We start from the raw sequence: 24,928 nt of genomic DNA, 5'->3' as shown, positions 1-24,928 counted from the left end.
GTCAGGGATCTAGGAAGTAGTCCAAAACTTCTAGAGTGTTCAGCAGCGCTCTGTACCCTGGGGACCACTTGGTGCTGATTTATACTCAGGCCCTCAGAACAGCTGCCCCAAACCCACTGGAAGCATGTTATGCTGAACGGTTTCAGGACTTTAAACAAGATAATAAAAATAAAATGAGATACAATGTAGTTCATGGGAAAATGCCAGAGAGCAGAGGATGCTGTCTTTATAAACACTGTGGGCTTGGGGACGGTCAGAACATGAGCAAGAAGCCAGAAATCTTTCAAGGGCAGCAAGTTATGGGGACCACACTTGTGTTTGGTTTCTGTGGGATTCAAGCATCAGCTATCTCCAAAGAACAAAGGCAATAAACCCCTGTGTGTTTTCTGCTTTCTCTTTAGAAAAGGCGCAGAGGCAACAAACAATGAATATCAAGACATTCCTTTTCTGCAAAGGGACAGAATTAATTAGATCTGGGACTCGTGACAACAGCTAATCGGGAGAGACTCCTAAGTGAGGAGAAACTGGACAGGTCATGAAAATATGGAGAACAAATATCCACTCAGAAGTCCTTTCTGTGCCTCTTTCCTTCTCTTTCTCTTGTATTTATCCCCTTCCCTTGATTCTTCTCTCATTCTCTTTGAAGTGTACTGAACTAAAGCCCGCTTGTAAGTGTAAACCTCTTCCTTCACATGTGTCCTGAGCTCTCCCAAGGTTCCTGTATCTTTTTTTATAAGAACATGAGCTTTGCTATATCAAGTCATAGTCATTAAATTTAAGGGCTCCTCATTAGTTCTAATCATCTGAAATTGGAGTTTTGAACAATTTTTATAAAAATCTTTCATGATTTTCATAATATGACAGTCATATTAATTCTTCTCAACCTTAGCTTTTCAAATTGTAGTTTATCTGTATATAAGTATCCTTGAGTATTTTAGTTTTCTTGTTCATACCAAGTATACACTCACCATGGTATTTTTAATCCTTTTTGATGGTACTTAAAATGTTTCTTTTTTTGGACATGTGTGTAGCTGGACATTTGGCTAATGTAGTGATACTATTATGTGGTTACTATTTATTGAGCACAGTAGGAGAATCTGTGTTCACTAATAGTCTATGAACTCATTTAACACCTCCCACCTTCCCATAGTATTTATTTGCCCACTTTCAGATCAGGGAACATAAGTTAAGAAAGGTCAGGTGACAGGTCTTCAAGTCCAGCTGTTTCCCAAGTCCATGTCTTCAGGCAATAGATTATTTCCCAAGTAATAACTTTGGTTTGCAAATATTTATTTTTATTCTTTTCCTGTAATCTTCATTCTGTTATGCCCTTTCTTGCCTTTACTACAGAATAGTATCTACTTAATTTTTTTTTAAATATTATTGATCATAGAATTATCTTGACACTTAAGCCTGGGATAGGCTATCCTTTAAAAATAAAAATTAAAACAGATTGGAGAGATCAAATACTTGTTTAGGCATTTTAAGTACTTCATGACTTCCTGTGAGAATTTCCTTAACTTCTTGTGTGCTTCATACATGGTTTCTGTCTATGATTCGGGATGACTTTAGAGGTGGAAAAATTAACCTAGAAAAAACTCAGAAATTACTTGAAAAACTAGATGTTCGGTGCAGTAATGTTCACGTGAAATACATTTTTAAGGTGAGATGACATCCACCCCTTGCCTACCTTACCTTAGGAAGGACTTAATCCAATATAGGGAAATAGCAATAGCTACTTGGATGCTTTCTGCAGGAAATACATATGAAAAATCAAGAAATTTAAAATTTTAATTCTCTTAATAATTAAAGCAATTAATTATTCTAAATATATTTATAATCAAGATAGGGAGAACTTAGCTAAGACGTAAAGTGGGTTGATGATAAAATTTGAAGTAATACAATAATACCATGTTACCAGTTTAGAACAATCTGCCGAGTATCCAGGAATGTTCACGTCAAATTAGGATTGGTCATATGATTAGGTCAAGTCCTATAAATGATGAAATGGTAAATGGGTTGGACGTTAGTGATTTATAGAAGGAATGGGTAATTCTTGAGAAAAATTTCTGGTCACCTCAAAGTAGGAAATCATGCCAGGAGATCCCTTTGCTGAGAGAAGAACTAGTGAGTAAAGAACCTGGTTCAATGCTGTCATTAGAGAACAAAGAGAAAGATCATGAAAAAAAAGAAGAAATAGCCAAACGTTTGGCTGGATTTTGTACTAGGAAGATGGCAAATTTCTAAGTGAATCAGGCAAAAATACTGGCTTGGCCAATCCAGATAGTTGGGAAGATAGTAATCCTGAATACGATTTGAAAGTGAGCAACCAGGTAACACAAGCTAGTTGAAACTGTTACCGCCAACACAAACTGGAAAGCTGTGTACCTCGCTTGCAAGCTAACCAGGGAGCCTGATAGAGTGTCCTGGATGTTGGCAGAGTCAGGCTTCTGGTTCAGAGAAAAATGAAAACTTGTTACTCACAAAAATAGCAACTGCCACAGTATCAGCATTTTGGTCCCATTTCTCCAGGGCCCAGTCTCCGAAGTGTGGTGTCAAGTGAGCCAGGTGCCACGTACACACCCAATGGGTTGTGTTATTCGGAAGGGACCTCAAGCATAGGGATCCCAGATCTTTCACTGTGGGCAGTAAGTGCATCTACTCTTTGTGGGAAGGGTGTCACTCTCATTATTATCATGGGCAGTAAACAAACCTGCTTTTTCCTCTGGAGGGAGATACTACCTCTTCATTACACAAACATTCTTGAAAAGCTAGTCTAGAAGAAAGGAGGTTGATGCCTCTGCTCAGAAAACATGTGAAACATAGGAGACCCTTGGAGAACTGCCTTCCAACAAGCTCCCAATAAGAGTTAGCTCCATGTTTACAAACCACAAAGAGGTTCCAAAAATGAAAAACCAGAACTTCTCAGGAGACTTCTATAACAGACAAATGAGTTTCAGAGTGGTTTTTATGAATCCAAGTTGCATGTGCTGCCATAAGCTATCAAGAATTTAATCTGTTGACATCTAACAACACATCTGAAGAGCACACTTTCTTGTGCAAGAACTCTAAACATAGAATTTTCTCCCAGTGGGATCCCCCAAAGGGAGAAACCACTCTGTGCTTCCTGCTTTAATAAAATTTACATTCAACACAATATAGAGGTACTTATGTATTAGATCTGTATCAAATGTGAAATACCGATCTTATTCAGTGATTCTCAGGTTGCTTTGAATTATCTGCAAGGCAGAGATATCTGTCTGAAATACACTTAAGTAAATGCAGGCCCTATTAAAAGCATTCTGCAGAATGCCCAACCATTATAACAAGTAAAGTAATAATAGCTTATCAATTGAAATTTATGATTATTTGAACATGGCAGAGCTGAAGGTCTATTTCGTTTAACAAAACCTTTTTGGAGTGGCTGTGAAAACACTGCTGATTATAAAAATTAGTAGGGCAGAGGTTGCTTAGGATGCTTCAGAAACCTCTTTAAAATGACCTCAAACACTTTATGGCATAAATTACATATAAACAAGGCTGATGATGCTGATAAATCCCTTTTAGTCATTAAAATAATTCTCTTAGGCCCTCTAATAGATAATACTTTGTGGTTTCAGGTTAAATGGCAGTGTATGCATTAAAATGTTGATTAAATAGAATGCTGAGGGAAGGTGTATTGGCTAACTGAGTTTTCTGGATGGCTGAAGATTAAGCTCTTAAACATCTGACTCTTCTGCTTAAGCTTTTGTTGTTGATCTGTCCATACTGCATAAGTTCATCTTTTAGCCAGAGTAAATAAAATGAATCATAATGGATCTGATTCTGGGGACCCTAGTCTTCCAGTGTTGCAGGGCGATTGTTACTGGCGAGTTCAAAGGACATGGAGATTCTTCACCCTAGTGGGTCCTAGCTGTGTAGCACTTGACAAGTCAGACATTTCCCATAGCAAATGTTTTAATCTGCAGAATGGGGATACTAATAGAGCTGTCTTGCGGGATTGTTCTGAATATTAAATAAGATATCATTTGTGAATATACCTAGCACCAGGCTTGGCAGAAATTAGGCCCTCAGTAAGTATTAGCTAATCAACCATGATTGTTCAAAAAACTGTGGAGAGTTGCATGACATTTATTGCTTTCTTAAGAAGCTGACATAAATTCTGACATGCATTTATTTTCTTATAAGGTGAACTTTTGTTATAACATTTGAGTAAAGAACATATAACTTTATGATCCTGGCAAAATATTTTAAACTTCTTTCTACAAAATTATTGAGTGATGGTTTGAGCAGCAGTTCCCTAAGAATTTCTTATCCGTTTACTGAAAAAATCTTTATTGTTTTTAACTTTGCCTTCAATTTATAGCATATCAGATATTTTATAGGATATACTTTGTGCCATTAGCTAGTCTTAGACAATGCTCTTGATTGCTGGTTGAGTATGAAATAGCATCCTTTGTAATTTTAAGACTGTAAGTCTTCAAATTCTCTAAGCAGTTAGAAACTGTCAACTGGAAGCAAAGAAGTGTTGTCTCTCTGATAAGGAGGAAAGAAAATACAGAAATTACTATTTTATAAGAAGGTCATCATAAATCTCACAGGCAATATTAACAAGGAAATCTGAGAAGACAGGAGACTCTGAGTTGTGCTCTTGTAAAAGGTGCTGTGGTGGAAGTGGCATTCTTGCCGGACCTCCAAGAATGAGAAGCAGTGTGTGGAGAGAACAGCGCAGGAAGTGCTTGGGGAATACAAGGTGATCCAGCAGGGCTTGAGGACGGCACGCGTGAAGGGGAGTGGTGAGAAACAGCTGCCAGTGGTGGCTCTGGCCAGGGTAGAAATCCTCAGTGGTAGAGCACAGAATTTGGATTTGCCTTTGTAAGCAATGGGTAGCCACTGAAATTTTTTGAAAAGGGAAACATTGCATATTTTAGTACAATCTGGCAGCAGTGTAGAATGGATTGGAAATTAGAAGGCAGAGATGAGGTAGAATATTTCTCTGCCGCCTCTACCCTAAAAATCTGCAACTTGTCCTAATTTAGCTACTTATATTTTGATTTGGTTTCACCTTAACTTTATGATTCCTACCTTAGTTGGTCCTTCACAGTCTAAGCTTATTTTTAAACTTATGTGAAAAATGAATAGCACCATGTCCTCTTCTAAACGTTAAATTCTCTCAGCAGATAAACTGAAAGAATCCTTTACATTTCTTTCTCTACTTCTTCAATGATCCAGTGCAATACATTTTGCCTTTACACCTATCTTGAAAACCTTTTTTTTCTGAAATGTTAAATCCAGTGGTTAGCCTTCTGTGCATTTTATTTATCCCTCTTATCTTAAAGTTTCCCCTTTTGTGACTTTTGTGATGTCACTTCTGCCTACTTTTCTTCTCCTTTGGTGTTTCTACCATCCCATCTTCTGCTCTCCTCTTGAAGTCGAGTTCTTAATTTTCTTTCTTTTTATTTTACAAACTCTTCATGAGCATTCTTCCTGACTTTCTTTTTTTTCCCTCAGTTCATTGAGCATAATCGACATACAAAACTGTATTAGTTATAGGTATATACAACGTGATGATTTGAGGTATGTATATATTGTGAACCGATTATCACAGTAAGTTTCATAAACATCCATCACCACACATGGTGACATGATTTTCTTTTCTTGTGATGATAACTTTTAAGGTTACTCTCTTGGCAACTTTAATATGCACGATACAGGATTGCTAACTTGGGTCACCAGGCTGTACATTACATTCCTAGTATTTATTCATCTTATAACTGGAAGATGTAACTTTTGACCCCCTTCACCCATTTCTCCCATCCCCCACCCCTGCCTCTGGCAACCGCCAATCTGTTTTTCAATATCCATCAATTGGCTGTTTTTAGATTCCATATATAAGTGAGATTACAGAGTATTTGTCTTTCTCTCTCTGACTTATTTCACTTGACATAATGCCCTCAAGGTCCATCCATGATGCCACAAATGACAGAATTTTCTCCATTTTTACAGCCAAATTATATTTTCTTTATCTATTTATCCACTGATGGACATTTAGATTATTTCCGTGTCTTGGCTATTGTAAAAAATGCTGCAGAGCACAGCAGGGGTGTGTGTGTGTGTGTGTGCAGACATCTTTCCAAGGCAGTGACTTCATTTCCTTCCAGTAAATACTAAGAAGTGGACCTGATGGATGATACGGTAGTTCTATTTTTAGTATTTTGAGGAAACTTCTTATTGTTGAAGACTATTATCTGAACTCTATCAGATATATCACCTAACACTGTTTGATTAGGGTCTGTTTCTGGAGTTTTATCTTGTTTGGAACATATTTCTTCATTTTCTTTCACTCTCTGTGTTGGCTTCTGAGCATGAGACAGAGCACCCGCCTCTCCTAGTCTTGAAGGAATGGTCTCATGCAGGAGATGAGCCTTAGAGCTCAGCCCACCCCTAGCTCTTGTTTCCCTCATAACTTTTGTCATGGTCCAAGCAGCCTAGTTTATTCTTAATGGCTCCTGGCTGTGAAGCGTGTGCTAAGGCTTGTCAGTGCCCCAAAGGGGAGGATCTTAGTCAGCACTTAGACGCAGGCTGATTGGGAGCTGGACCTCCAGGCCGAGGTAGTGAAATATGCTATAGACCTGGGAAGTTGTCCTGTCCTTTTACATTGAGCAAGAGGGACTGCCCGCAGAGGACTTCCTCTTGGTTTGCTACAGTGTTTGAATCCAAAAACACTTGCCCCGTTGGGCAGCAGAGCCAGCCTATCAAGGGATGTGTCTGCTGGGCAGCAGCCTGTGGGTGCAAACTCCCTCTAGGGAGACTCTTCAACCCAGAGCAAGACAAAGAGAGACAGAGTGTCCTGAGAGAGCCCCAGCCAGCCGCTCGGGGGGTGTGCAACCGCAGTCTGCCCCTCAGGCTGCAGCCTCCAGGATATGCCCGCAGGCTTCCTGTGGAGAAAACTGAGGGTCAGGTGCCTCTGTGTGCTGGCCCAGGGCTGAGCCTCGGGGGAATGGCCAGTCAAGAACTGCTTCCTTGTTTGCTACAGTCCCGGGGCACCCGCCACTGTGAGTGCCACTGGCCACCAGAGCCAGACCACCGAGAGGTTCACTGGCCGCGTGGCAGCTGCAGAAGCTGCGGAGCCAGATGTGGGCTCCTTCCCGGGAGACTCCGGCCACCTGGAGGAGGGCGGAGGGGCAGCTGGGAGAGGGCACCCGGGGTGGCCTCCCTGGTCGCCGGGAGGACTCAGCCAGCCCCAGGCCTGTGGTAGGTAGGCAGCGGGACGCTCAGACTGCAGCCCTCCAGGCAGGGAAGTAGGCCTCTTTCAGGGAAACCCTGGGTGTGTCCGTCACGGCCTCTGCGCCGAGCCCTGGGGACAGAGCCACCGGGAGTCCTCCTGAGCTTTACGAACCGCCTACGACAGACCTGTGGCTTTATGGACTTACTGCAGACACTGGCTTTCAGAGCCGGGTGCTTTGCGGGGCTCTCTAGGGTGGAAGTCTTCACAGCTGGGGCCCCGGGTGTTGGGTCCAAGCCCTTCATGCCTCTGGGAGAAGCTGGGAGTGGTGGGTCCCTCCCAAGCATGCGTCGTCATGCTGGGGCGACGGTTTACGGTGAGATCGTGTCTCAGACCCTCCTGCACATTTCGTGTGGGTTTTTCTCGTTTGTCTGTTGTGTAGCATTTGTTTCTCAGTTTCTGAATGTCTTTCCGAGGGAACTGGGCCCTGGGTAGCTGCGGATTCGGTGTGTCGAGCAGGAGGTGTGAGAGCCCTTGGCGCTACTGCATGTGGACTTGCAACGGCTTCAGTTACCACGTTAATGGGCACGAAGCTCACGTTTTCTATCCTGAACAAGGCCATATGCATGCTACCATTTTTTCATTATCTGCCATTATTCTAGGCACTGTATTAGATTTTTGCACACATTATCTTAACGAACATCTAAGGAAGCTGTTTATCAGCCTCTTTATATATATAAGGATGCTGAAGACAAGAACAGTGATGTAATTTGATCACGTCTCACATCACTGTGGGAACTCACGTTGGAGTCCTCCTGACTCCAGAATCCATGTTGCATTTTCTCCTATAATAAACCCAACCCCCTTCCCATCCCAACCAACGGTCTACTGGCCGTCTCTGCTGGATGCCCCAGAGATGTTTCAAGTTTAATATGCTTAAAATGCAACTTATTTTTCCTTCTAAAAATGTCTGTTTTCCTCTATTTTCTTGGTGATGTCAGCACTGTTCTCAGTTATCCAAGCCAGAAACCTGAGACATTCTCAGACTCTTCCTCTTACCTCACCCCCACATCCAATTTTCAAATCTTTTAAGGTCTATCTTATTTCTACTGAAAGGCAATTGGTCTTCAAACTACTTGTTACTCAAAGTGTGTTACTCAGCATCTTTGGCATCCCCTGGGAGCTTGTTAAAAATGCAGAATCCAGACATACGGAAGCTGGCTGTGCATTGTAACAAGTCCCCCGGTGGCCTGTATGTACATTAGTTGGAAAAGCCCTACAAACTGGTTTCTTTGCTTTTAATGTTAGCATCTACCTTGTAAACAGCTGCCAGAGTAATCCTTCTGAGACAAAAATCTACATGGCTTCTCTTGGTAAAGCTCATTAGTAACTCCTCATTGTGAATGAAGCCAGAGAATCTCCACATGGCGTCCAAGGGCCTCTAGGCTAAAATTTTGACTTGAGCCTCGTCACTCCCTGCAGCTTCACTAACACCCGCTCTAATCTCCATCGTGTTTTGTGCCTTCTTGTGTTTATTTACTGTGACCCTAATGATTGGGATAAACCCCTCTCCTTCCTGCTTTCAGTCAAACACCTTCTCATCTTTGCAGGCTCAGCTCCAGGGATCACCTTTTCTATAAAAACGACTTTGTCCTTCCATGGGGAATTGCCCGATTTTCTAGTGTCTGTTGTCTGTAACATTCTGTTGCAATAGTTTCATGTTTGTGTTCCTTTTCTAAACCAGGAGCCCCCAGAGGGCACCGGTAACAGGTTGCCTTTGCATCCGTATTACCCAGAGTAGTCTCTGAGTCATGTATTTGGTTAGGAAGGAAGGGAGAAGACAAAGTTGGCAAGAGGTTTAAATTCGAATGACAGACTGTGGGAAAAAAGCAGTGGCAAATCATATCATTTCCTGTAACATATTTTGAAAACTTTGTTTTTAGTGTAATTTCAGAGACAAATTTAAAATGCTTCATCTTGTGTTAAAAGTTAATTCTGTGTTTTGATAGATCAGCTTTCTCATGAGGTCATTTATTTTAAGTAACATTTCATCTTCTTACTAGCAAACTGAGCAATGGAAAACAGTAACAACATGGCAAACCTTAATTCTGTTTTCTGAAGAGGTACTATCTGAATGATTATCAATAGAATTATTTTAATATATTCTTTTAACTTCATGTATTTAACCATTCACTTAAACATACAATCACTAAGTCCTAGGCTAGGGTAGGTCTGGTACTAAGCATTGGGAATAAAAAGAATAACTACCTTCATGGGTTTACATTCTTAAGGTACATGTTTTTAAATTATGCACTAACATTGAATGAGTTGTTTGATAAAGTCATTTTTGGAATGGCTTGTAAAAAATAACCACTTAATGAGCATTATTTTAAACAAGAGAAAAATGGCTTCATTACTCTCAATTTCATTTGTAGTCTTCCTGAAGTCTGCTCTGTTCCCTGTAGTGTTCAGGGACCCTAGGATAGGAACCACTGGATTAGTGGAACAGGACTCCAAAAATTTTTTTAGATTGTTTTATTTTTTAATTGAAGTATAGTTGATATGTACTATTATATTGGTTTCAAGAGTACAACATAATTAGTTAACTCTGATTCCAGAGTTATCTATATGATGAAATGCTCACCCCAACTTGTGTAGGTATTGTCAACACAGAATGCCATTACAGAATTATTGTGTTGTACCTTTAAATGATTCAAATGTAACATTTTTAATGGCTATAGTATTCCCTGAAGTGGGCCCGAGATACTGCATAATTTCTGTAATATGCATTTAAAAATATCTTTTCCTATTCTCCTTAAGTTTAGGGAGCTATTTAACTCCTTTTTCTGATTAAAATGGACATATTTCGCCAGCATCATAAAAATGTTAGGTGATAGAGCACATTCTGAATACCTTCCGTCAGGCACTCTGTTAAGTACCAGGGACGAGGAAACAAGAAATAGATGACAAACTTCCTCTGAGGCAATTCTAGAAGGGATGTAGAAAAAAATTATACTTTCTTTCCAGCGTAATAAATTCAATGATAGAAGAGGACACAGAGTCTAATAAGAACCCAGAGGAGGGATATCTAATGTGCCCCGGAGAAGTGACACAGAGAACAACATCGGGACATAAAGGAAGATTTCTAGAGGAGGAGACTTTTCAGGATTAGTAGGAATTAGTAGATAAGAAAAAGAAAGGCATTCCAGACAGGAAACAGACTGTACAATAGCAAGAGACAGCTTGGTATTTACATTATAACTAATTTAGAGCGCTGTACAGGTGAGGCGCAAAGAAGAAAAGGGTAAGAGCAGAAACCATAAGTGACATCTTACAGGGCCCTGGGTTCTACACAATACACTTTGGGTATTGTCTTGAAGACAAAGAAGAAATATGATAGGGAGCCGAAGGGATTGGATTGGTATTTTACACAATGTACTTCTGCATATCTACTGTCAATATGTGTAATGGTGCACTGACTTCTCTTCGTTCTTGTTTCCCCTCTGTGTGGTTTTAGAGCTAGTTCAAATCCTGGTCAACCATGCCTGTGGGATGGGGGACAATTTACATAAGATTTCTGAGCTCTGTTTCCCCTTACAAGGGAGACATTCATATGCTAGTGCTCTATAAATTTTAGCTGCTGTTATGTGTCTCAGCACTCAGATTTAAATCTTTCTTGCTCATTGTTTTCCTTCCTACTTTCCTGCTGTGATTGCTCTCTTCATTGGGCCCCATTTTTTTTCTTCATTACTTCTTGTTGCTTTCCTTTTCATCTACCTATTTACTACAATTAGAACTCCTCACCTTCAGTGACAGGGTTCTCACTCGTTGTGATTTTTGCTTTTTGGTAAATTGATTAATTTTTGACCCTCAGTCTCCTTTGTGTTTGATCAGTTAGAGCAATTACTTGGATTTGTGGAATTTTGTTCGAACTTCACATCTCTAATTCCTTCTAGTATCAGATGACAGCTTTGATCTTTTGGGAAAAACAAAACTGAACAAGTTACCAGAGGACATGTCAGATGGCCAAGGTTATACCTTGCTTGAAAGTAATAAAATTTTCATTACTTTGTAGATAATGTATTTCCTTTTATATTGTTATTCAGCAGGACTGTAATTTTTAATTGATACAATTTTATATAACCCAGCTGTTTAGGAATAATAGGAACACTTTGATTTTTGTTGACTTGCTTAATATCTTATGACAGATTGAGTGAAATGGGGCTAAAATAAAATAAATTTAATTCTACAACATTAATTTATGTGGACCTCAGAAGCCAGAATTCAAAGACAATAAAGTGAACCTCTTTAGTTTTCTGAAGTAATTGTTAGTTTGGATTACTTTAAGATTATACAATTTTAAGATGTTATAATTGTTTAATAAGCTCTGGGCCCAGTTTCTCATTTGACAACCACAGATCCTTGTTTTCTCCTAAGCTTATCTCCAACTCGTCCCCAGTTGGGCTTTATTCTTATTCCTGATTCTTCAGGTTGCACTGTATTCATGGATTCACGTTCCCATTGAAATTAACCTGGTGCCCTTCATATTTGATTCCCAGTTCAGACCACTTCTTGGATCCCTTATATCAAACTCCTTGGTAATCACCACTGAGCTTTTTCTGATGAAAATGAAGAGATCATTGCCAGCATGCTTGTCCCCTGTTGTACCCTGAGGGTTCACTTTATAGGCAGAAGTGTCAAAAGATGAGACACTAGGCTGGATGATGTGAGGAAAGCAGACCTAGATAAGGCGTAATAATACACTGATACCTAATACAATGTATATCCAATAATACACTGTATATTTCCAATTCACACAGCAATCTGCTGACATAGGTAGTGTGCTCTCTATCCCCATTTTGCAGATGAAGAATATGAAGCTCAGAGAGTTTAACTGATAGATCCAAAATCACACATACTTTGGAGCTAGTAAAATATAGTCAGCTCTGTCTACAAATTATCAGCTTTTTGCCATGACACAATGGCCCATCAACACATACTCCTTGTACTCAAGCTGTTTACAATATAATAAAAAAGTTAAAATATAAATAAATATATTTATTTGTTTTTTGAAATTACATGTCCTTCTAAGGTACACTTCCTATGCCTCAGCTTTTTTTTGTAAGACGCACCATAATTCTACTAGTCATTTTAACTTGCTCCAACTCCAGACATTCTTGGTTTCTCTCCCTCATGCATCTAAAATTTTAATGTGTTGAATCCTTCTGACTTCTGTCTTCATAATTTCACTGACACCTGTTCTTTAATTTCTACTCACCGCCTTGCACCTGGATTGCATCTTCTTTATTCCCTTTCCTGCAATTCTCTGTCTCTTCCAGTTGTAACACACAGCGAATCATACTAACCTTCTAATTTTGCTAGTCATTTTCCTACTGAGAACCTCACATTTAATAACTGGACCCAGCCCACTTTCTTTTCTTTATCTTATAAAGTTCAAACATGAATTTTCCAGAACACTCTTTCTTATTGGAACCTACTTTGTCCCTGCCTCCAACCCTCTGATTACACAGATTCTTCTTCCTCAAGGTTTTACACAACCACAGCTGATTTTGTAGTTTACAATTACCTTGAGTGTCTCTGATTTACTCTGATGTATATGGTGCAGGCTGCATATGGGTGGCATGGGATTGCATACCGTCTGGCACGGTGCTGAGAAGGTTCCAAAGCAGAATGGCATAGAAAAACAAAGTGTGTAGTTGAAAGACAACTTAGCCTCCTCATCTTCTCTGTATCTCTTTCCACTCCCACTATGGCCACTGGGTTTTAAGTGGTAATGATCTACTAACCTTTTCTTGACTTTGGCATTATTCCATGTAGTTTTATGTAAGAAATAATAATTATTATTCTATATAATACAAATCCAACATAGGATTCATTTTTCATGTATGAATTGTTATATCTATTACACAAATACTCTAACGTACTCATTTTGTGTGTTGTTTTATATTCACAATGTGAGCCCACCAGTCATTTTTTTTTAATAGGCTAATGACAGGCTGAAGCAAGGAAGAATCACTATAGAAGAATTTAGATCAATTTATCGAACTATTGCGCACAGAAAAGAAATTAGTGAGATTTTCAACACGTATTCTGAAAACCGAAAAGTTCTCTTTGAAAAAAATCTGACTGCATTTTTGAGGCAAGAACAGTATACGTTTAACATAAGCAAAACTACTATTTCTGAGATCATTCAGAAATATGAACCTATTCCAGAAGGTATGTTTGCATTTCAAAATTTTATCAACTATTTATAAGCAAAATATTTTAATGGATTATAGTTATAAAACTCAAAATTTTAGATGGGTCAGATTTCCTCTGGAAATATCAAATATTGGCAGTTTTATTTTTGTATTTTATAGAATGTATATGTATACCTTTGAGAGAACTACCTTGTGCAACCATGCCATTCTTTCCTTTTTCGTTGTCCAGCTCCCTTTCTTTTAATTGCTTCTCTGTATCCCTCACGTTCATAGATGAGCTCAGGCATGGAAAGCAAGATGAGGTTTCTGTTACATGTGCTCTAATGGAAAAAAGCACCTTGATATTCGTTAATAAGATAAAACAAAGTTATAGGCAGTCTTCCATTTTTATACATTATATTCATGAAAATGTATAGAAATATTAAATTAGCCACATGAAAACAATTCTATGGGACAAATATTACAAAGTCACCACCTCTTCCAGTATCTATACATATAATTATCTAAAATATTTTATAAACATTAAAATTTTTTTTGCTTTTCCTTCATTTTTATATACAGTCATCTGGCTTAAATTAAATGAACATTTTGGCTAATAGTCTGTCATATAATTTTTGATCTTTTCCCCATATTTCAATGGGCAAAAGACTTCACATTTTTTCATTTATGCATAGCTTTAAATAAAATAATAATGTAGAGTAGAATAAAATATTTTATTTTTTGCAGAAAGAGCACCATTAAGGTACAGTGCTTGACCTTACTGAAATTAAGAGCTCAAAGTATTTTTTTTTAATTTTTATTTTGGTATCATTAATCTACAGTTACATGAAGGACATTATGTTCACTAGGCTCCTCCCTTCACCAAGTCCCCCCCACATACCCGTTCACAGTCACTGTCCATCAGCATAGTAAGATGCTGTAAAATCACTACTTGTCTTCTCTGTGTTGCACAGCCCTCCCCGTGCCCCCCACACACTATACATGTTAATCGTAATGCCCCCTTTCTTTTTTCCTGCCCTTATCCCTCCCTTCCCACCCATTCTCCCCAGTCCCTTTCCCTTTGGTAACTGTTAGTCCATTCTTGGGTTCTGTGCTTCTGCTGCTGTTTTGTTCCTTCAGTTTTCTTTTGTTCTTATACTCCACATATGAGTGAAATCATTTGGTACTTGTCTTTCTCCGCCTGGCTTATTTCACTGAGCATAATACCTTCTAGCTCCATCCATGTTGCTGAAAATGGTAGGATCTGTTTTTTTTCTTATAGCTGAGTAATATTCCACTGTGTATATGTACCACATCTTCCTTATCCATTCATCTACTGATGGACACTTAGGTTGCTTCCATATCTTGGCTATTGTAAATAGTGCAGCGCTAAACATAGGGGTGCATCTGTCTTTTTCAAACTGGACTGCTGCATTCTTAGGGTAAATTCCTAGAAGTGGAATTCCTTGGTCAAATGGTATTTCTATTTTGAGCATTTTGAGGAACCTCCATACTGCTTTCCACAATGGCTGAACTAATTTACATTCCCACCAGCAGTGTAGGAGGGTTCCCCTTACTCCACAGCCTCGCCAGCATTTGTTGTTGTTTGTCTTTTGGATGGTAGTCATCCTTACTGGTGTGAGGTGATAGCTCATTGTGGTTTTAATTTGCATTTCTCTAATGACAAGCGATGTGGAGCATCTTTTCATGTGTCTGTTGGCCATTTGAATTTCTTCTTTAGAGAACTGTCTATTCAGCTCCTCTGCCCATTTTTAATTGGATTATTTGCTTTTTGTTTGTTGAGGTGTGTGAGCTCTTTATATATTTTGGATGTCAACCCTTTGTCGGATCTGTCATTTATGAATATATTCTCCCATACTGTAGGATACCTTTTTGTTCTATTGGTGGTGTCCTTTGCTGTACAGAAGCTTTTCAGCTTGATATAGTCCCATTTGTTCATTTTTGCTGTTGTTTTCCTTGCCCTGGGAGATATGTTCAAGAAGAGGTCACTCATGTTTATGTCTAAGAGATTTTTGCCTATGTTTTTTCCTAAGAGTTTTATGGTTTCATGACTTACATTCAAGTCCTTTATCCATTTTGAATTTACTTTTGTGTATGGGGTTAGACAGTGATCAAGTTTCATTCTCTTACATGTAGCTGTCCAGTTTTGCCAGCACCATCTGTTGAAGAGATTGTCATTTCCTCATTGTATGTCCATGGCTCCTTTATCGAATATCAGTTGACCATATATGTTTGGGTTAATGTCTGGAGTCTCTATTCTATTCCATTGGTCTGTGGCTCTGTTCTTGTGCCAGTACCAAATTGTCTTGATTACTGTGGCTTTATAGTAGAGCTTGAAGTTGGGAAGTGAGATCCCCCCTACTTTATTCTTCTTTCTCAGTATTGCTTTAGCTATTCAGGGTCTTTGGTGTTTCCATATGAATTTTTGAACTATTTGTTCCAGTTCATTGAAGAATGCTGTTGGTAATTTGATAGGGATTGCGTCGAATCTGTATATTGCTTTGGGCAGGATGGCCATTTTGATGATATTAATTCTTCCTAGCCAGGAGCATGGGATGAGTTTCCATTTGTTAATGACCTCTTTAATTTCTCTTAAGAGTGTCTTACGGTTTTCAGAAGGAAGTCTTCCACTTCCTTGGTTAGGTTTATTCCTAGATATTTTATTCTTTTTGATGCTATTGTGAATGGAATTGTTTTCCTGATTTCTTTTTCTATTAGTTTATTGTTAGGGTATGGGAAAGCCACAGATTTCTGTGTGTTAATTTTGTATCCTGCAACTTTGCTGAATTCCGATATTAGCTCTAGTAGTTTCGAAGTGGAGTCTTTAGGACTTTTTATGTACAATATCATGTCATCTGCAAATAGTGACAGTTTAACTTCTTCTTTATCAATCTGGATTCCTTGTATTTCTTGGTTTGTCTAATTGCCATGGCTAGGACCTCCAGTACTATGTTAAATAACAGTGAGGAGAGTGGGCATCCCTGTCTTGTTCCCGATCTCAGAGGAAAAGCTTTCAGACTCTCGCTGTTCAGTATGATGTTAGCTGTGGGTTTATCATATATGGCCTTTATTATGTTGATGTACTTGCCCTCTATACCCATTCTGTTGAGAGTTTTTATCATGAATGGATGTTGAACTTTGTCAAATGCTTTTTCAGCATCTATGGAGATGATCATGTCTTTCTTTTTGTTGATGTGGTGGATGTTGTTGATGGATTTCGAATGTTGTACCATCCTTGCATCTCTGGGATGAATCCCACTTGGTCATGGTGTATGATCCTTTTGATGTCTTTTTGAATTCGGTTTGCTAATATTTTGTTGAGTATTTTTGCATCTATGTTCATCAGGGATATTGGTCTGCAGTTTTCTTTTTTGGTGGGGTCTTTGCCTGGTTTTGGTATTAGGGTGATGTTAGCTTCATAGAATGAGTTTGGGAGTATTCCCTCCTCTTCTGTTTTTTGGAAAACTTTAAGGAGAATGGGTATTATGTCTTCTCTGTATGTCTGATAAAATTCCGAGGTAAATCCGTCTGGCCCAGGGGTTTTGTTCTTTTGGTAGTTTTTTGATTACCGCTTCTATTTCTTTGCTGGTAATTGGTCTGTTTAGATTTTCTGTTTCTTTCTGGGTCAGTTTTGGAAGGTTTTGTTTTTCTAGGAAGTTGTCCATTTCTCCTAGGTTTCCCAGCTTGTTAGCATATAGGTTTTCATAGTATTCTCTAATAATTCCTTGTATTTCTGTCGGGTCCGTCGTGATTTTTCCTTTCTCGTTTCTGATACTGTTGATTTGTGTTGACTCTCTTTTCCTCTTAATAAGTCTGGCTAGGTGCTTCTCTATTTTGTTTATTTTCTCGAAGAACCAGCTCTTGGTTTCATTGATTTTTGCTATTGTTTTATTCTTCTCAATTTTATTTATTTCTTCTCTGATCTTTATTATGTCCCTCCTTCTGCTGACCTTAGGCCTCATTGGTTCTTCTTTTTCCAATTTCGATAATTGTGACATTAGACCATTCATTTGGGATTGTTCTTCCTTTTTTAAATATGCCTGGATTACTATGTACTTTCCTCTTAAGACTGCTTTTGCTGTATCCCACAGTAGTTGGGGCTTTGTGTTGTTGTTGTCATTTGTTTCCATATATTGCTGGATCTCCATTTTAATTTGGACATTGATCCATTGATTATTTAGGAGCGTGTTGTTAAGCCTCCATGTGTTTGTGAACCTTTTTGCTTTCTTGGTACAATTTATTTCTAGTTTAATGCCTTTGTGGTCTGAAAAGTTGGTTGGTAGGATTTCAATCTTTTGGAATTTACTGAGGCTCTTTTTGTAGCCCAGTATGTGGTCTATTCTGGAGAATGCTCCATGTGTACTTGAGAAGAATGTGTATCCTGTTGCTTTTGGATGTAGAGTTCTGTAGATGTCTATTAGGTCCATCTGTTGTAGTGTGTTGTTCAGTGCCTCTGTGTCCTTACATATTTTGTGTCTGGTGGATCTGTCCTTTGGAGAGAGTGGTGTGTTGAAGTCTCCCAAAATGAATGCATTGCATTCTATTTCCTCTTTTAATTCTGTTAGTATTTGTTTCACATATGTTGGTGCTCCTGTATTGGGTGCATATATATTTATAATGGTTATATCCTCTTGTTGGACTGAGCCCTTTATCATTATGCAGTGTCCTTCTTTATCTTATGTTACTTTCTTTATTTTGAAGTCTATTTTGTCTGATACTAGTATTGCAACATATGCTTTTTACTCTCTGTTGTTTGCATGAAATATCTTTTTCCATCCCTTGACTTTAAGTCTGTGCATGTCTTTGGGTTTGAGGTGAGTCTCTTGTAAGCAGCATATAGATGGGTCTTGCTTTTTTATCCATTCTATTACTGTTTGTCTTTTGATTGGTGATTTCAGTCCATTTACATTTAGGGTGATTATTGAAAGGTATGTTCTTATTGCCATTGCAGGCTTTAAGTTTGTGGCTACCAAAGGTTCAAGGTTAGCTTCTTTACTATCTTACTGTCTAACTTAACTCGCTTGTTGAGCTATTATAAACATGGTCTGATGATTCTTTATTTCTCTCCTTTCTTATTCCTCCTCCTCCATTCTTCATATGTTGAGTGTTTTGTTCTGTGCTCTTTTTAGGAGTGCTCCCTTCTAGAGCAGTCCCTGTAAGATGCCCTGTAGAGGTGGTTTGTGAGAGGCAAATTCCCTCAACTTTTGCTTGTCTTGGAATTGTTTAATCCCTCCTTCATATTTAAATGATAATCATGCTGGATACAGTATTCTTGGTTCGAGACCCTTCTGTTTCATTGCATTAAGTATATCATGCTATTCTCTTCTGGCCTGTAAGGTTTCTGTTGAGAAGTCTGATGATAGCCTGATGGGTTTTCCTTTGTAGGTGATCTTTTTTTTCTCCCTGGCTGCCTTTAATACTCTCTCCTTGTCTTTAATCTTTGCCATTTTAATTATTATGTGTCTTGATGTTGCCCTCCTTGGATCCCTTGTCATGGGTGTTCTGTGTACCTCTGTAGTCTGAGAGGCCATTTCCTCCCCTAGTTTGGGGAAGTTTTCAGCAATTATTTCTTCAAAGACACTTTGTATCCCTTTTTCTCTCTCTTCTTCTTCCTCTGGTACCCCTATAATGCGGATATTGTTCCATTTAGATTGGTTGCAGAGTTCTCTTAAAATTCTTTCATTCCTGGAGATCCTTTTATCTCTCTCTGCATCAGCTTCTCTGCATTCCTGTTCTCTGTTTTCTAGTCCATTAATGGTCTCTTGCATCTTGTCCATTCTGCTTTGAAGTCCTTCCAGAGATTGTTTTATTTCTGTATTCTCCCTCCTTAGTTCTTGCATATTTCTCTGCAAATCCATCAGCATAGTTATGACTTTTGCTTTGAATTCTTTTTCAGGATGACTGGTTAAATATATCTCCCCAGGTTCCTTCTCAGGGGAAGATGTAGAAGATGTCGAAGCTGTCTGGGTTAGTCTTCTCTGGATCAAATTATTTTGCTGGATGTTTAGGAGAGTCCTGTCAGGGGGTGTTGAGACCTAAGTCATGAGAAAGTTGCAGGTCAAGCGCAGAGAAGAGTTGGACCTGAGGTGAAGAATTAAAGCGACAGGCGGGGGACTGTGTAGTTGGAACCTGGAGACTGAGTGCAAGAGAAGTTTGGAGAGATAGGCAGGGATCATTTCATGTTGGTCTTGAAGGTTATAAACACAATTTGACCTTCATGACTCAACGCCATGTAAAGACTCTGGAGCGTTTTAAGCATTGTAGTGCTAAGATTGAATGCAGCACTAGTAAGTAAGACTTTGATCTGATCACCTTTAAAACCTCTTTTTGCATGTTTGCAACAAGATAAAGAGCTTGCTGCAGAATGTAAAATGACTATGTTACTAAGTATGCCTGATGCACTCAGCAGACTTCTTCTCCTCCTTCTCCCCTGCCCTTCCCCCTTTTCCTTTTTTCTTCTTTCTAGCAAAGACTTTCTCTAAGGACTACTGAATTGATTTATGTTTTAGCTCAAGCTATTAAAAAAAATTCCTTTGGACACTCTTACCTGCAGGTAGTAAATTAAAAGACACAGAGGGATAATGTGATGGGAATTGGGTTTACATTTTAAACATAATATTATACTGTTCATACATTTCATTTTTTGAGCCGTCCTCTGCCCCAGACACTTGCATACAAAGCCAAGACCTTGCATTTAATTTACATGCTTATTGATCACTTTGGAGACTTAAGTCCAATTTGACTATGATTGTAAAATCTTAAATGCTGCCAAGCTCTTCCAACACATCTTGCATGGTATGTGATGTGTACCAAGTGAGGTTTTTAAAAATCTGTGAGTTTACCTCTCATCTCAATCTGTAGCTTTTAAGGGCACAAAATGAGTTGTTTTCTGTACCATTACCAAAGATATTTACTTCATTTTTCAATAGTTCAAAAGTTCTGTAATCCAGTCATTGCTAATTACATCAGGAAATAGAGTAAATCCATGCAAATCATTACTATTACAATATATGTTTCATTTGACCCATATGTTTCAATATTCCTTAATTTGCATGGCTTTAAAATAGAGAACTTACATGCCTATAGATATTTAATGAGTTTTCTTCTAGCTTTCATTATTTTAACCAAATTTTAATAGCATTTTGAATGCTGTTCTTTTCACTTTTATGTAATAAACATTTATTTATGTCACTACATATTTTTTATGATATTTTTAGGCTGCTTAGTATTGTAGCATTTTCCCCCTCCCCCCTACTTATTTTGCTTTTATAAACAATGCTAGCATAACATTCTGCACATCTGCCTTTGTCTGAATCTCTATTTCTATAGTATAAATTCCTGGAAATGAATTTTTTTGCCAAGGATCACTGTTCTTCTGAAGTAAATACTCACACCAGCTCTTACTGTGAGACAAACAAAAACAACAGCACCTAACATTTATAGAGCTAATATATACTTAATATACAGGCATAGGTGCTATGATTGCCATCATTCCAAAGATAGGGAGAATTAACTAATGTTCTCGCCATATAACAAGTAACTGAATTTAACCCAAGCTCTCTGATTCCAGAGTCAGTGTTCTGCTTAACAGATAGTTTAGATATATATATGACACTGAACATGAAAGCTCAAAGATAATTTACTAACAATGATAATGTACACATGACCCAACAATTTCATTCATAGACATGCACACAACAGAAATGTGTACATATTTGCAACAAAAGACATGTGTTTGTTTATAGCAGCACTCTTTGCAATAGCCCCAAACTTGAAATTATCCAAATGTTCATCAAGAACAGAACTGGTAAATTAATTGTGGTGTGCTCATGCAGTGGAATACTATACAATAATGGGAATGACAATGTCTAGCTATACACAACTACAGGAGTAAATCTTAGAAACAGTATTGAGCAAAATAAATGACTCATGAAAAATGCATACTGTATGAGTTCATTCATGTAAAGCACAAAAACCAGACAAAACTAATCTATGCTGTTAGAAGTCAGATGATTGAAACACTCAGTGGGAGAGAGAGAGACTGAAAAGTTAGCAGGAGACAGTTCAGGGGAACTATAATGCTCTGTTTTTTGACCTGGGTGCCGACTACTGAGATATTTAGCTTGTGGAAATTCATCTATCTGTGTTACTTTTCTTGTATGTATATTTAAAACATTAAAAATATCAGAGATAATTAAATAATATATTCTCTACTTGAATGTTGACCAGAACTAAGGAATTCATTAGAGAAATTTGTTTCCAAAGAAAAATTAGAAATAGTATTAATTCTAAATAAATATTTTAGAAACAGTCTCTACTACTGAATAAGTTTTAAAGCAAGATGTAGCTTTGATACTGCTAATGAATTTTCTTCATCTTTTCAACTTACTCTTTTATAGTTAGGCAAGCACAACAGATGTCATTTGAAGGCTTTACAAGATACATGGATTCATCTGAATGTTTACTATTTAACAACGAGTGTGAAAAAGTTTATCAAGATATGAATCATCCATTAAATGATTATTTTATTTCAAGTTCACATAATACATACTTGATATCTGATCAATTAGTAGGACCAAGTGACCTTTGGGGATATGTAAGGTATTTTGATTTTTAAATCCATTACATTTTAAAACATTTCGAAGTTTCTGGTGATGTCTACCCCACTAGGTGATACTCCCCCAGTAAAAGCAGTCTATGTCTGTTACATAAACACATAGGGAAGAGGAATTTTGATTTGTGCATGGCCATATTATTTATTTTATGTATTAGTATCATATGCTTTTCTTCTAATCCTGCCTGCTAACCTCCTCTCTCTAGCTACTGGTCCTCTGAAGTTTCCTGAATAATTTGGATACTTATAAGAAAACATATGAAGAAGATTTATCTTATTTAGCTAATCAGAACATCCTAGATTTAAAAAATATGGTTAAAATTAATTCCCAGGCATCAGGATACAATACTGTAAGTTAAGCCAACACAGAGAGTAAATTGTGTAATTTGACACTGATAGGTCATGGTATACATAGATCTATATGCCAAATGATTTACATAGATTAAAAGAAATTCATGCTACACCTCTAGTTTTGTAACTTACAAAATATCATGTAGTAATAATAATTAAAATATGCAAAATATTAATACCCACTTCACTTTAGTCAGTCAACTGAGGTTACAGTGGTGAACAGATCTTCAAGAGGGCCATGCTCGTCTGTTTACAGGAACAGACAGATAATAAGCAGGTAGACAAAGTGATACTTTCAGGGACTGGTGAGTCCATATGGAGAAGATGAAGGAGGATAACATGATAGAAAGTAACCATGAGGTGGAGAGTGTTACTTTAGTTAAAGGATAGGGGAAGGCTTCTCTATAGATGACATAGTTGTGGTCTGAGTGATAATAAAGAGGAAGCCTCAGAAAGATCTGGTAGGAAGGGCATGTTAAGTAGGAGAAATAATAAGGGCTTGGCATGGTCAAATGAGAGAAAGTCACCAAGTGTGGCTGGAGATGCGTGTGGAGAATGCAGGGAGGGGAGTTTGAGGTGGTAGACGGTGTCAATTTGTCATGGTCTGAGAGACCCAGGAAAGGAGAATGGATCGTATTTCAATTGCATTGGGAAGTCATTGGAAGGGTTTTCCTTGTGATGACGTCATAATTTGATTTGCTTTTGATTGTGGAGGAAAGACTGGTGGTACAAGAGTGGAGGTGGAAGATGATGTGCGAAGATATGGTAGCAGTTCCAGGGATGATGGTTATTTAAACGGTGAATTCGTGAGGCAGCAGTTGAAACAAGTGTTTGAATTTGAAACATTTTAAGGAGGCAGAGCCAGACGAGACTTACCAAGTGATTTGAAGAGAGGCATAAGTGAAAGTGCAGTATCAGATTTTTGACCTGATAACCTAGTATATGGTGATATTATGGACAAAGACAGTGAAGCCTGGGATAGGGGCCATTGTAGGGTGTGAAGCAGAAGAAGAGTCTGATGGTTCCCACATTAGTTAAAAATACCAATTAGGTATCAAAAGGCCAGGTCAGATAGTCAGGTGTGTGTGTCTGGGATTTACAAGAAATATCCAGACTGGAAAATAGAATTGGAAGTCATCAGCGTGTAAGTGAGGGTCAAAGCCGTGTGACTGGATGATATTACTTAAGGAAAACCTTAGATATAAAAGATATTTTCTAATCACATGATAATATCAAGTTTACAAATAAACATTGTTTATTCAATTTAAAATCTAAGTAAATACACATAAATCCACAAACTGAGAAATGTGGCTATTTAGAATTCTGCAGAGAGCCCAATTCATAGCTATACTTTCATTATAGAAGCTTTTAGTATTACTTTATTATTTTAATTTTTTTAAAAGAGAAAATAAATTTTAAACAGACTGATTTAGAAATATAGAAAATTCCTTTTGAATTCCAAGAAAATGCTCCACCGAACTGAAAATTTAAATTGAATTATATTATTTCCTCTGTTTCTGCACCTATGTGTGGAATTTACACTCTCAGATGCAAGTTTTCAAAATTTCTCAACCCATGAGAGGTGGAATAGCGTAACGCTTACCTATTCATGTTTAAGTTTCTGTTACTTCTCTTCCATGCCTTTCCTTCATTTTTTAACTGTATAACAGATATAACCTCTTTGTGTCTCAATTTCCTCATTTTTAAGAGAGGAAAACTAATATTAACTACCTTATAACATTAAATATTTTAGTCCATGGAACACCCCTTAAATTTATAGAAGTGGAGTGTTTACTGAGAGAGACATTTCCATTATTCATTCTCAAAAAGGGGACACACTATGACATAGTGGAAAGTGGGCTTAATAATACCACTGGAAGAGACACTACTTTCTCTTACATGCCTGCCAATAAGAGGTCGGAATGCTACAGTACAATCCACTCAAAACACCTTTGCTGGGGACCAAGCCAAGGTCTTCAAAATAAAAAGTTTGATAAGGGTTGGCTTGGTCTAAGGATAAAATTAAATCTATCTGGAGAAGCAGCTACAATCAGTATAGTGTAGGTTGTCCTTCATGACAAGTCTTCCACAACTGAAGTTTTGGTAGTTTTTTTGTTTTCTTTTTGCTTTTTTCCCAGCAGACAGTTCAAGATTTTTCTCTGGTAGCAGCCCGCAGAAAGGACACTGTGTTGATGAAAAGGGCAAGACGATTTATTTTGATTAGCTAAGGAGATTAAAGCATATATTCTTTCAGAGCAATTAAAAAACTTTATAAATAGATATTCCTTCTCCAATTTAAGATCTAAAGACTTACATAAAAATCCACAAGCTGAGAAATATATTCATTTTAAATTCCACATACGTAGCTCAGTTTAGGACTTGTACCTTAAATTAGATGGCCACCTTATTTGCCCATAGAAATATTATTGGGTTAAAAACAAGATTTCTCTAGAAAAGTGTTCTTGGCCCATCCCTCCAACACAAAGGTAAGTGGACTGATGAACTTCTGCAAGTTTA

The 24,928-nt window shown here is 37.9% G+C and overlaps 1 protein-coding gene across 1 annotated transcript in view; it reads left to right on the top strand.

Annotated features, from left to right (window-relative positions):
* The first annotated feature begins 260 nt into the window (after window positions 1-260).
* Window positions 261-24,928, top strand: part of PLCZ1 (phospholipase C zeta 1) — a 48,890-nt gene continuing 24,222 nt past the window's right edge. The window contains exons 1-4 of the mRNA XM_057491288.1: window positions 261-364; window positions 1,510-1,663; window positions 13,231-13,462; window positions 21,846-22,047. Coding sequence (XP_057347271.1) covers window positions 261-364; window positions 1,510-1,663; window positions 13,231-13,462; window positions 21,846-22,047 — 692 coding nt within the window. The remainder of the gene's footprint in view (window positions 365-1,509; window positions 1,664-13,230; window positions 13,463-21,845; window positions 22,048-24,928) is intronic.

Source organism: Manis pentadactyla, chromosome 14, assembly GCF_030020395.1.
Source record: "Manis pentadactyla isolate mManPen7 chromosome 14, mManPen7.hap1, whole genome shotgun sequence".
NCBI lineage: Eukaryota > Metazoa > Chordata > Mammalia > Pholidota > Manidae > Manis > Manis pentadactyla.
Note: the sequence above shows the minus strand (reverse complement) of the source record. Positions and strands in the feature narration are given on the sequence as shown.